This window comes from Acanthaster planci, linkage group LG13 (assembly GCF_054643075.1).
Source record: "Acanthaster planci isolate LZ-2023a linkage group LG13, COTS_SCS, whole genome shotgun sequence".
Lineage (NCBI taxonomy): Eukaryota > Metazoa > Echinodermata > Asteroidea > Valvatida > Acanthasteridae > Acanthaster > Acanthaster planci.
The window spans coordinates 14,418,142-14,431,014 of NC_141789.1; the positions used below are offsets into that span (position 1 = coordinate 14,418,142).

At 38.3% G+C, this 12,873-nt stretch overlaps 1 protein-coding gene across 3 annotated transcripts in view; it reads left to right on the forward strand.

The window, feature by feature from the left end:
- Positions 1–1,010: 1,010 nt before the first annotated feature.
- LOC110973847 (uncharacterized protein ZK1073.1-like) overlaps positions 1,011–12,873 on the forward strand; it is a 34,219-nt gene continuing 22,356 nt past the window's right edge. For 2 of the 3 annotated variants that reach the window (XM_022224998.2, XM_022225000.2), the window contains exon 1: positions 1,011–1,206. In XM_022224998.2, the coding sequence (XP_022080690.1) occupies positions 1,153–1,206 (54 nt within the window). In that variant the 5' untranslated portion in view covers positions 1,011–1,152. Of the gene's footprint in view, positions 1,207–11,143; positions 11,445–12,873 lie in introns of those variants that run through there. The other variant, XM_022224999.2, reaches the window with a different exon arrangement.

Below are 12,873 nucleotides of genomic sequence, written 5' to 3' on the forward strand. Positions count from 1 at the left end.
AGCCCCCAATCAAAATGGAATAATTTAAATAGGGTAATATAAAGGAATTATACGATGTTAATAAAATCTTACTCGGAAGATAATATCTTAGACGACTCATAATACCAATATTCTTGGATATTTTTTCTCTAGTTCATCAATATGATATTTCCATGTAAGATTTTTATCAATAATTATACCCAAAACTTTAGTACTTTTATACCTGCCTTGATATTGTATTATTCAATAAAACTGGAATAGTCTATTCAGAAATAAAGTTGTCATTTGTTGTTTGTTTCGATTTGAGATAAATCATGTACTTTTTGGACCGCACACGTTTCTCAATTTACAACCCACACACTTGTTTTAATTTTTTGCATTATTGTTGTTTACCCGTGAATTTAATTTTGTAATTTTCTTGGTCAAAGCATGCTGTCGAGGCCGCGGTCTCTTACGTCATATAACCTTTTTTTTTTAAATACAAGGTCTTCCTAAGGCCAAAGACGGGAAATATATTTGTTTTTAAATGTGCTTAGAATGACTAATTAATCAGTCCACCTTTTGAATAGCTCCATGATCAGTCATTCCAGCTCCGAGGACAATTGCAATGAAAGAAACGACCACCAAAATGTCAGATGACCTTAAATTGTATTTTAATCAATTTTATTGATTAGATTACTCATCTCGGTCTTTCTTGAATCGAGAGGAGACTCAGGAGGGTCGTCTGCTATCGTCTCTTGTTTACCTATTCAAGGTCACGTGTTGTACATGGTTGGTTCAATTTACGCACTCAAAAGGGAGGTCCACGTCAAATGTTTGAAACAATCTGAATAACTCTTGCAGGTATTCCACTTTTACAAATTTATTATTATATTCCGTACATTATAAAATCATGTAAAGATAAAAATAAATCTGATATTACAGTCGGTTGATCTAATTTCCCTTAATCTGGCACAACGGATTCATTCAACCCCCTTTTAAAAATGAATCACTCCGTCCGAGAATATCCGAAAATTATCGAGAACAATCGATCAAAGGCGCAGTACAAAATCTCGGACACGACGACGAGACGCTTGTGGTGCCGGTGAACGTTTGCAAGACTTTTTCTACACTGTGACTGAGAAACGTAATTAAATAATTTTGCCATCTGCAGCTTGAAGAATACACATCAAAATGGCTTCGTCCAGCGCCCCGAATGTGCAGCATCCGCATGCACCCGAACCTGTGGTGAGTAGCGATGGGATTTTAAAAGGATTTTTGTTAACGTTGGTTATCGGCAGCTTGCTACTTATGTTTTGGTATCTTGTTTCAGAATCCACAGTTACGCTTTCGGTGACCGTGGACATAGTGGAGGAGTATGTTTTGAACTGAATGCCAAAGACAAACTCAAAGGTCGTGTTTCACATGTATTTAAGCACATTCTTTGAAAAGAGGAACAACGATATTTGACGGAGAAAACAAGGAGAAACAGAAATTACAATGGCTTTCCACTCTCAGGTCATGCCAGGTTTTTTTGGGGGGGGGTCTTCCTTTTACATAGCTGAAAGATTGAGAAGTGTTTTGAGGAAAATGTTGCTGGGAAATGTGAAATTCTTACCAATTTTAGCTGTGCATATCTATGTTAAGTAGCTGAGTGCCAAACTTAAGTCAGGATTGTCATCTTGTATGTGCAATCCAACTTCGAATCATTGTCCTTTGACAAAGAGTAACATGAATAACCATCATAACTTTGATTTGATTGCTGGCTCTTTCACATCAGAATTGCACACACCTCAGCTGTCTGTTTAAGTGTATAAATACTTGCTGGATTTAGTGCGATTGTTTTCTAAGTGCACGGTCTGTTATATGCCCCAGTCATTTTTGAACCTTTCTTTAAAATAAATGCTTCATTGAAACAGCTGGGTTACCACAGGGGTCCCCTATTGTATACAAATTTAATGCATCATTTGTATCTGATGCCTAATATGATTACTCTGTCAATTTAGAGTGTGCATATACCGGCACATGTAATTTGTTTTCATAAGTTGCCGCTCAGCCTTACCTTGAGTCATGCTTGAGTAAATTGAATTGTGCCTCACATTGAACTTAATCCTATTACTGTACAAGTGACTCCAGTATTCAGTCTTTGTCAGAACTCTTCACGTACGTTGTACACGCCTTTATTCATTTAGTCTATTACTAGTGGAGGCAACATTTGTCTGTTATTGTGTACATATGTCTATAATCTAGACAGGTATGTTTAGTGTACTATACATGTTCTGATAACTTAAACGACTGATCTGTTGTATCGGTCACACATCAGTTGAACAGTCTGTTTGACAATAGAGACTGTTGAATTTTTTGAAAGGAGTAAAGTTGTCCAGTTATACATGTTGTATGCATCAGTTGTCACTTCCTGCAAAGGTATTAGTTGGGTAGAGCACCAAAATGCAATGTCATTTAGAATCAGAAGCACCGTACAAACAAATGGAGTATACGCGTGTGTTGGTTCACACGTTGGTTCTCGTGCTCATGCCTTTTACACTATATAATTGCGCATGCGATGAATTCATTTTAATTTCAAAACGTTTAATATCATAATGTATCTGTGCTTGAATACATGTTCATGTGAAAAAGATGTACATGTATGTACATGTACAAGGCACATGTAATTCATCCATGATACATTGACCCTGCGACAGCACATCAGTGACAGCAATGACCCTCAAATGCAACATTTAAGCTTAAAGTCCTGCTGACCAGAAATTCAAATACAGGCATAGCCTGTGTAATTTTTGTTGTTTCACTGAAAAACCTGACACCCAGCATACTGTACATGTATATGTTTGCAATGTGAATTTCTTGACAAAACGATTATCATTGTTCAGAACAAAATGTTCTAAACCAATTGCGCATAGTGTAGCTTGTTCAAATTACAGCTATCCCACCTCACAGTGTATGCCTGTGGATTAAGCAGTCCTTGGATTCCTACGTATTTGTCTCCATAAAATCAACAGGCCCATGAGTCATTTACAGTACATGTACATGTACATGCAACTGACCTCTGTAACACCAAAGGAAGTGGCTCACCCTTGTCAAATCAGTTCATTTCTGAGTATACACATGCATAGGTATCATAAAACAAACAACGGCTGAGGGGGCAGAGGTGAAAGGTTAGGTTATTCATATAGAGGGTTTGGATTAGTGCCCTTTGGACACCTGTGGTATACCACATTATTACTAGGCCTGATAAATTTATGAAGCAGAGCTTATCTGAAAGACCTTAAAATGGTGAACACACTACATGTATGTACATGTACAGCACATGTGGGTGTATTCAAAGTGTAGCCATTTACTTGCTGTTATATAGATTGGGTTGCACTATTTAGAAAACTGCATTTAAGTGCATTAAACATGAAGAAACATTTTTGTGCATTTTATACCCTTTGGTTCCTCATTGAAATTATTGAAATTGTCAATTTTGAACCTTGTCACTGGGAAATGTATATGAATGATTCTGATTGGTGCTTCTGTTTTTGCATTTGATGGTAATGTCTTGAGAGCACTGGTGCATGCAATTTGTACTCTGAATTTCTACTTTTTTGAAATGAAAATCAAATCTATTTAATTTGGTACAATCTGAGGATGCAGTTGAGAAATCTAGGACCGCATCAGTTGTGCATTCATACATATCGGTACACTGTTCTTGCACAGAACATTGCACACAGCTCTACAGCAGTGTCATTGTAGTGTCGGGCGACAGAAAGGGTCACGAATATACTACAGTACAAAAGGTTAATCTATGCATGATCCATGTGAGGATTAGGAGCTTTTTTGGACACAGTTGTTGTATGTGTATGTTGTGTTATTACCAGAGCAGCGGATATTATCCGAGTGTAAGAGTGCAGTGCACAGATTATCTTGTCAAGTGGTTTTAGCTGTCATGTGAATAATACTGCTGTCAAAAGTGGGAAGAGTACATGTACATGTAAATGTCAGCCTACACGTACCAGTTACCATAGAGTATACAGTTTTGCTTTGATTTGAATACGACATTTCTTGATTTCACCAAGCCATGCCCTAAGCTAATGACTGTGTGTTGGTATTTTTGCATTGCACCTGTGTGAATTCCCGTTGTCCTCCTCTGTGCAGAAATCAATGTCACATTCTAAAATTTGGAATTCTCATATGGACATTCAAGCTCTCTGTAAGTTGGCCTACATGTACATGTAGATTCCTCAGTCATGAGAAATCCTTCAAATCTCTTATTAAATTTTGAAGGATCAAGGAAGTTTAATGACTGTTCAGAATTTCTTTAGGCAACATGTTTGATGCACCTCCACTTTAAAGTACATATATGTAACGATGGCAACTTGAACTGGCACATCCATCTGATCATGTCACATGTGCAGTGGTCACAAATGAAAATTTGCCTCACTTTAAAAAGAAAAATGCATCAAGTTTCCCTATCAAATATCAGGCCAGCTACATGTATCATTGATCAGTTGAGAGTCAAAGAAAAGGAAAATTACAATATTAAACTCACAGAAAGAAAAAGTATCTGTAGGAAGTAGTACCCAGTATATGAATGGTCACTGAATCGCACTTTGCCCAAAGCAAACAGAACCGTGCAGTCTGCTCCTGTCAACTCTAATTATTTGGCGTCCTTTGCCAAAGCTGATAACAAATATTTTATTGAAAAAAGGGTCAGCTTGTATTCTCAAAATTATGCAATTCTAACAAAGTGCTGGTTTGTGGATTATTGTATGTATGTACATGAAGAGACTTCTAATGCCCATTAATTTGGAGCTGGAAAAAGAAGCTTCTTAAAACATAACAAATGGAATTAAGGGCAGGTAGAACATCGAAAATCTTTGCCCTTTGAATGTGTTTTCAGTATTCATCTACATATCTTGTGAGTCCAAAGTCTCCCTGTTGTTATAAAGTCCCAATGAGATCATATTTGAAGTGGGAGTTCCAAAAGTCAATTGTACATTTGTGCTTGAACTGAAATTTCAGACACCTTTTTCAATGGAAGTAAAACTGTGCATGTATGTTTTATTTGCATTTACAATGAACTTGTACACGTACCTTGCATTGGTTACAGAATATCTAGGTCTTTTTCCTGAGTATAAGAATTACAACAAAGATTGTTCCATTCTGAATGTATGCCTCTGTGCATGTACGTATATAATGATTACATTCAGTTTGAAAAATGAATCTTGTTGCTGCAAATCCTGTGTCGGACAAGAAACGTCACCAGTTGCATTCTGGACATCTTTATTACACTTGTAAAATTGATTGTAGTACATTGGATATTATTGCAGTATTATGTGAAGTTCACACTGCCTCTGAGGAATGTTGCTCATAAAATTTTTAGTGTACCGTTTGGTTGCACTATTCTTGAGTACATACTCATACATGTTTTAATAAAACCATCTGTGTTGTGCCAGAATGTAGGCCAAATCAATGCAGATCATTTTTTAATGGAACTGAAACCCTGCAGCTCTGCTAATCGTTTGATGTTTGGTTCAGTATTCCTGTTTGTGTAGACTTGTATGAAAAGTGTAAACTGTAACGTTCAGAAAAGTGTCATTGTCATCCACTTAAATTTAGACTGGATTTTTCTCGGATCCAGACAGCCACCTTTGGTGCACATCTGCAGATTGTACATGTAGACCTGATCAGCCAGTTTTTGTTTTTTTTTTTTTTGAGAGAGAGATGTATCCATTTGACCGACTCGCGTAAGGGAAGCATGTGGAAATTGACCTCAAGGAAATTCCTGCTTGAATTTTATTAGATTAAGATGTTAAGATCTGCAACTTGCTGGTTCATACTCTGAACAAGGCCCTCTGGGTACCAATCCATGTAAATGGCACCATGGGAATCTTCATGTGTTTGTAAAGCAGAGTGGATGAGGCATACACATACATACATGTACCATGCAGAAGTCCACATTTTGAGTAACTTTAAACGCTGTAGCCCGAACACCTGAACATCTGGACATTTAACTTTCAGTGGATAGATTGGGTTGGTCAGTGTACGTGTACGTGAAATAAAAATCTAGCATTAATTAACCCTAACCCCCTAGGATGTGTGTAAAATCTCATTGAAATTGGAGGATTGGGGACCGTTGGGGCTAGTGTTAAGGCTGTTTAATTAATTGCAAATTTAATAGTTCTCAGGATCAAGGTTCTAGCGAGATGGGTGTCTGGGAATGTCTTAGACACCCTGTTGGTTATTTTGGACATCTCATTTTGATACACAAAGGTTGACAATGAAGGGAATGCTCTTCACTTCAACTTTCTATAGGAAAAGCTGGGCACTTAATTTTGAAAAGCCCTGTCAGAGGTGCCGTTAAGGTTTTTTGTACACAGTTGACAAACTGAGCTCTAGGCTTAAAATCTCATTTGCTGTCTTATATGCAGCGTCTAACACCTGCTGCTGTATTTGTGTGACCATAGTTGAGTGCCTGTGGTGTGCAGTTTCGTATCTGACAGTTTATTTGGACCCTCTGACAGTATTTATTGTGATATTACAAGACAACCTTGGCACCGTGCAATTTCTGCACAGAAAATTATTATCGACCAATTACCCCACCATAGCCCATTACGTCGATCGCAGCATGTGAGGGTAGGAGGCAGACGTCTTGTACTTGTACGTGTGCCCCTAACCAAGGCATTGAAAAGAGAATGTCAGTGAACCATTGAGCAAACTGACATCAATAAACCTGCCAGTACACCTTGTGTTTTTGGTTGTGTGTATAGTCGAGACATCTTAGACAGGCACCGGTAGCATTCAGGGACTGATAGTATTTGCTCAACAATTACGGGTATCCCGTAGTCTGTCTCTGTGTAGTTTGCGGTTAAAAGCTGATTAGTCAGGCCTCTGTTTCCATGGAATTTTGATACCTGTGATATCTTTTTCTGTGTAGCTACATGTAAGTTAATAGTTTCAAAATACTTATCTTCACATTGTCAAGTGGTTAAAATAAATTGTATCCTTTTTACAAGCTGTGATATGGCCTCTCAGTCAATGGGAAATTCAGCCAGAAAACATGTATTATTTTTTATAGTTGGCACATCCTGACTTGTCAAACTGGGGAAAAAAGAGAGACAGAATACATGTAACTCAAATTTTAGAATGAACACAAAACAATGGCAAGAGAGAAAATGCACATTGCCTTCGTGTACTGGTACATGTCCAAGAGTTACATGTATAAGATTTCTTTAGAAGAATTAATGTCAAAATGGGTCTTGAAGCCTTGTTTCATTAATTTGGCTTCAGTTTGCGTTAGATAGGGCAAACTGAATGCCTTTTTTCAATTTATTACCCTATTGTAGCATTTGCTCGAAATGAATATAATGTACATGAAAATGGTTCCAGTAACTTTGTACATGTAGTTTGTATACATGTATATCGTGCCAGAGTCCTTTAAATGCCTTAACCCAAAATGGACTCTGGTGATGTGTGACACATCATTTTGTTAGGTGGGTTCACATAATTCCTTTTGCAAGTATTTTAAGAAAAATGTCAAAGATTTCTGGCATGTACCGGTACAGTATCCTAGAAATCAGAAATTCATTTTTCATGCACAGAGTCGTTTGTCATTTGAATTTGTAGAAATTTTAAAGTCATCAATCCTGTCTCTAAGAACCCGTTCCAGATGGATCTCTTTTTCTCATTTTTCAAGCTAAGAAAACATACAAAAATACACTTCGTGTTTGCAACAAGGTAACTGCCTGTGTTTTAAGTAGAGCTCCGAATCTTGCTGAGACAACACTAATTGGTCACTGTGTGTATGCACTGTAATCCAATTACTTCTCTGGGAATCAGAAACATTTACACTGCACGGTGTCTCCATTTTCAAAACAACACTTAACTCCCTCAAGCCCGTGCATGCATACATTGCACTTGTTCCCGCGCTGCACTAGTGGTCACAGTGTGTGCACTCTGCAGCCTCAAAAAAACCAGGTAGATATACCCAGCACCAATTATGCATACAGAGTGTCTGGCCGCCCAAATGGATCTTGGGTTGTTTTGCCCGTATTGCTGAACCTGTGCAGGAGAGCCAGGGTGGGTGCTGTACTTGAGGGATGTGCAAATGTCATCTCCTACAGGCTCAGATATTCATGATATTGAATTGTGGTGGGCGGTGCATCATCATGATCAGGGTACAAAGCATGTTTGTATGCTTCCCTTCCTCTTCCCTTTCCGATAGCTCTCAGACCTGTTAGTCTGAAATTTTTGTCTGATGAAAGGTTCATATCCAAATCATCAAAATGGCAGCATCATACAATGTACATCTGCGAGCAGTTTACTTGGATGCCAGGCAGGCAGGCAGGTTTTATTTGGGGGGAGAGAGGGATGGGCAGGTTCCACATTAGTATGTATGGATGTACGTATGCAGAATCAACTAGGGAGCAGGTACATGTGCCAGTGTGTGCGACTTGGCCTCTTTTTTTGTCCACTTTAAAAGTAAATCTGTGAAGTAATTTTGCGGTCCATTGGTTCACCATATGCAGTGTTTCCTTGGTATTGTACTTTGGGAAGAAATTGCTCTCTGAATAACTGGGCACATGCTTGTACCAGTTTACGTGTATACAATTCTTCATGTACATGTACATGTATGTTGTATGTTGTACAGAGGAAGTTGGACATACTTGTACATATGTACAGGTAAGACTGGTTCATTTATTAACCCTAACAATCACTCATATCGTTTGGCTTACAGTACTCTGTACTATACTAAGTACATGTAGTAGTCTGAGCCTGAAGGACTTGGCACTACAAATTACTACTTCTGGCTAGGGCACCCACCATTGTTACTTGAACAGAGAGCAATAAAGTCATGCTTTCATCGTGCCACAGCACTGTGTGGTACAATGTACTGGTACATTGTTTTATCTATTGTATTTTATGCGTTCAGAGAACAATAAGGTCGTGTCCTCTTACAAGCGATAGCACTGAATACTGCGGTATATTTTACTACTAAGTACTAATACCACCGGTAGGTGGTATTCAGGTCTGTTAGGGTTAAGGAAATTGCATTTTTGCCTCTATGAAGTTTGCACTGGATGCTTCAAGGATGTCAAATTTGCATCTGCGTTCACTTGGCCGTCATGTACTGGCTGGATACATGAACATGCACACTCAAGATCTGAGAACTGGGAGCCGAGTAAAAGGACACTATCTCCCTGAACCATACCATTCTTATTGATATTGAAATTGTAGGTAACAATACAGCCTGTGCATGCTCTAGGGGTCGACTGTTTAGAGAGTAGTTGAGTGACTGTATCCATACCTTGTCAGAGGATCGTAATATAGTGCAATGCACTGCTCAGAACAGTCTCTACCGTACATCGTAAACACATGTACCATTGCAAGAAGATACTTAGTACCGATACATGTGTTGTGATCGGCTGTTGAATATAGATGATACTTTTTGCAACAAATCCAGAAAGGAATATTGCAGTTCTCATTATATTTTTTGTAGCCTGAGTAATGTTATTGTCCAAACCCTTTCGTGTTGAAATTAAAGAATTTCATCTTTTTTTTTTACAAGTCTCGGAATATACAGTAAAAAACATACATGTACATTGCCGGAATTGTCAACAAATACCTGTACATACCTACATGTACATGGATCAAATACATTTCAAACTGTGATTTGGGACTTGAAAATCTCCGTAGTAATTTATCCAAACACACAGGTTCATCTGCTTAAACCCCTCCCCCTGGCCTGCGTCGTGAGATACCCACATAGATCAGCGTGCAGCTTGATAGCTTTGCATATTAATTATTAAAGTGCCATATGTGCTGTTTGTTTCGTCATGGCAACTGTCCACGTTTGCCTGCTGCCCAGCACCTTCTGTGTTCTGCTGGACCTGTAATTGGTTGCACACTGCTGCTGTCTAGGTCGTGTCTTTCTGCACATCAATCAGGTTGCGGAGTACCATGAAGATTTAAAGGACTTGTCCATGTTGTCATAGTAAATTTGCCTACCAGCAGCAGATAACCCCAAATGGTTTTAAATCACTTTTAAACCAGGTACTATATATTTATTCGTTTAGAATTTGTCTGGTAGATAAGATTTTTCATAGTTACTCAAGTTTAAGTTGGCAGTACCGAATCCGAGTAAGATGTAGGCTATAACAAATCACTTGGTATTTTTGAATTTTTTTAAAAAGGCAGAATTGTTCATCTTTTTCACTCTTTGTACAAGTGAACATATTACATAACCACAGAGTACTTGTTCTGAACCTAAACCCTGGACCAGCAGTTAAACTTGATATTTTACACATCTAATTTAGTTATTTTATTATTTTTTTAATTAGTTTACGGCAAAAAGACCGTAGTGTAGTTGTACACAAGGAGGTTTTTGATAAATTAAGCTTTGGTTCCTACTCATAGGTAGCCCAGTTGATTTATTTAGATGCTCCCTCCATTATGATTTTTTTGATCAGACATGATGGGATTGTCCACTGAAACTGAAATAATTATTTCATGTTGGCGCTATCAAAAGTTCCATCTGTGGTACATAGATATAAATGTATAAATTTTGATACCAGAATTGATTAAAATGATGCATTATTACTTGTAAGTCTAATAATTTTGTGGAGAAAAGAAGCAATGAGCTTTTGGCTTGCCCTATTCCACAAAAAATGACCGGAACAAGACACGGACATCAGACAAGAGATGGGAGGCAGTACAGTATGATATACATGTAGGACATTTTGAAACATATACATGTATGTGGTTTTCAACAAATCAGGGTAATTATTTCGTCCTCCCCATCAGCAGTGCTCAGTATTACCTTTTGACCTTGTTGTGTGTACATGTAGTTATGGTGCAAGTACAGGTTGCCAAAGTGACCCAACTTTGACCTCCCCCATGACCTGGATTGCTGATTTACAATGCAATAAATCCCCCCTTTGTGTTATGGCCTAAACAAATCATAAAAGTCCTTGGTTAGGCTAGCTTATTGGTTGTCATAATCTTTGGTAGCACAGCCATCCAGGGTTGTCTTATTTACATAAGAATACTCAGTGAACTGAGCAGGTGGCCAGCAGCCAATCCCCCTCCGCAGTCCTCATGAGGTCACCTTGGGCGGCACGACGTCATCATTTGGTAGTGCCGGTCCTCATATTGTTGTGAAGAAAATGGGTGATTGCTTATGCACAGTTTCATATTGATGGTACCATATTGAAGCAGGAATAGTATATGGGAATGCTACACGTAGCCAATGAGCTGAATATACATGTACATGTACAGGTATACTGTACCTAACTGCACACAGACTGTACATGTATGGTGGTTGAATGAGTTGAAACCTATCCAGCACTACACACTTATCAGAGGCAATTTTAAACTTCCCAGCAGAATAAACTATCAACTGCACCTTTGGTGACTTATTCAAATTGGTGATATTCCAACCAGTAATATTCACAAACAAAATGGATCACCCAGGGGAACTTAAGCTTACGGTAAGTTAGTCAATTTTTTCAGTGGTAGTTTACCCTCACATGCATGTACTGGTATTAATGTGTACATGTATGTTCATAAATTTTTTATATCTGACATGGTGATGTCCCTCTTGTGAATGGAGTAATGGAATGGATGTCGATGGTGCACTGGCGCTGTGTTCATGCTCCGTCAAAAATGTAAGAAATTGCGCTAAAGCGAGCGACAATAATGAGGCTTCACGGCAAATAGACCAGGCATCAGTCCAGCGCTGGAACTTCCACTGTAACCTCTCTCCAGACATCAATAATCATGGACATGTCATTGATTGAATATTGGTCATATCTGTTTGGTCGTGAAGAAGGTGTGTTCATTAAGAATGAAATATTCAAAGTGAAGGCATGTGAAAAGTATAAACTCAAATTTTCTTGGTCCATGATTTGACAATATTTTAAGGTACTGTTACCGTGTAAATTTGAGGGTTTTTTCATGTAGGCCTATCGGTACAAAAACACATGTACATGTACATCATGTAAAGAATGAAAGCAGATTTTGCTTACACCCAAAATGGACCATGTACAAAATATAGGTCTAAGTGTTGTTAAGTGGTCATTTTATAGATTTTAACCCTAACTCCCTAGGGTGTGTGCAAAATCATATTAAAATTGGAGGATTCAGGACTGTTAGGGTTAAATAACTTTGTTTTTCTTGTAAGTTTTTGTTTTAGGCATAAATGCATTGGTACATGTTCATAGTACAGTGTACTTGAAGCTGCTTAAATGCACTGTGAAGAAATCTCTGGAATCACAACTGTCGTTACGAGTTCAATTGAGAAACATCAGTCAACATCAGTCAACCCTTGGCTTATACAGTTGCTCTTGTCTGGACTTTGTGGTCTGGTGATCAGTGTATGTTTCAGTGGATGAATATTGAAGCTGCGGTCCTGGTGTGTTTACCTGATTACTGGTTGAAAAGTGACCCGTAGTCAGAAAGTCATTGACCTGTTAACGAATGTCATTTTACTGGGAATTTTTCCAAATTTTCTGAATTGGAACTTCTTGGAATTGGAAGTTGTACTGTACATGTACGTGATGCTTTCACCCTCATGGTTGTTTTAGGCTGGTGTCCTGGGAACATCACTGTCTTGCTTCCTTCACAAATCAAGACCAGCGATAGGATGGTGCATTGTATGAGTTACAGGAGTTATTCTGTACATGTATGTAAAATTTTATAAAAGACTTGTACAACAGAAAATATGTGCTGGTCAGTGAAGTCATGTAGATGGTTGGACCGGTGTCCTGTGGTTTAGGGAACTGATGGACATATACAGTACACTGATTTACGTCTTTAGTTCAGAAGTTGCTCTCGTTTATGTACCCTGAAAATTTCCACTAAATTTTTTTGAAAGAGGAAGGGAGCAGACAATCAAGGTCTGATATTGTGCATAAGTAG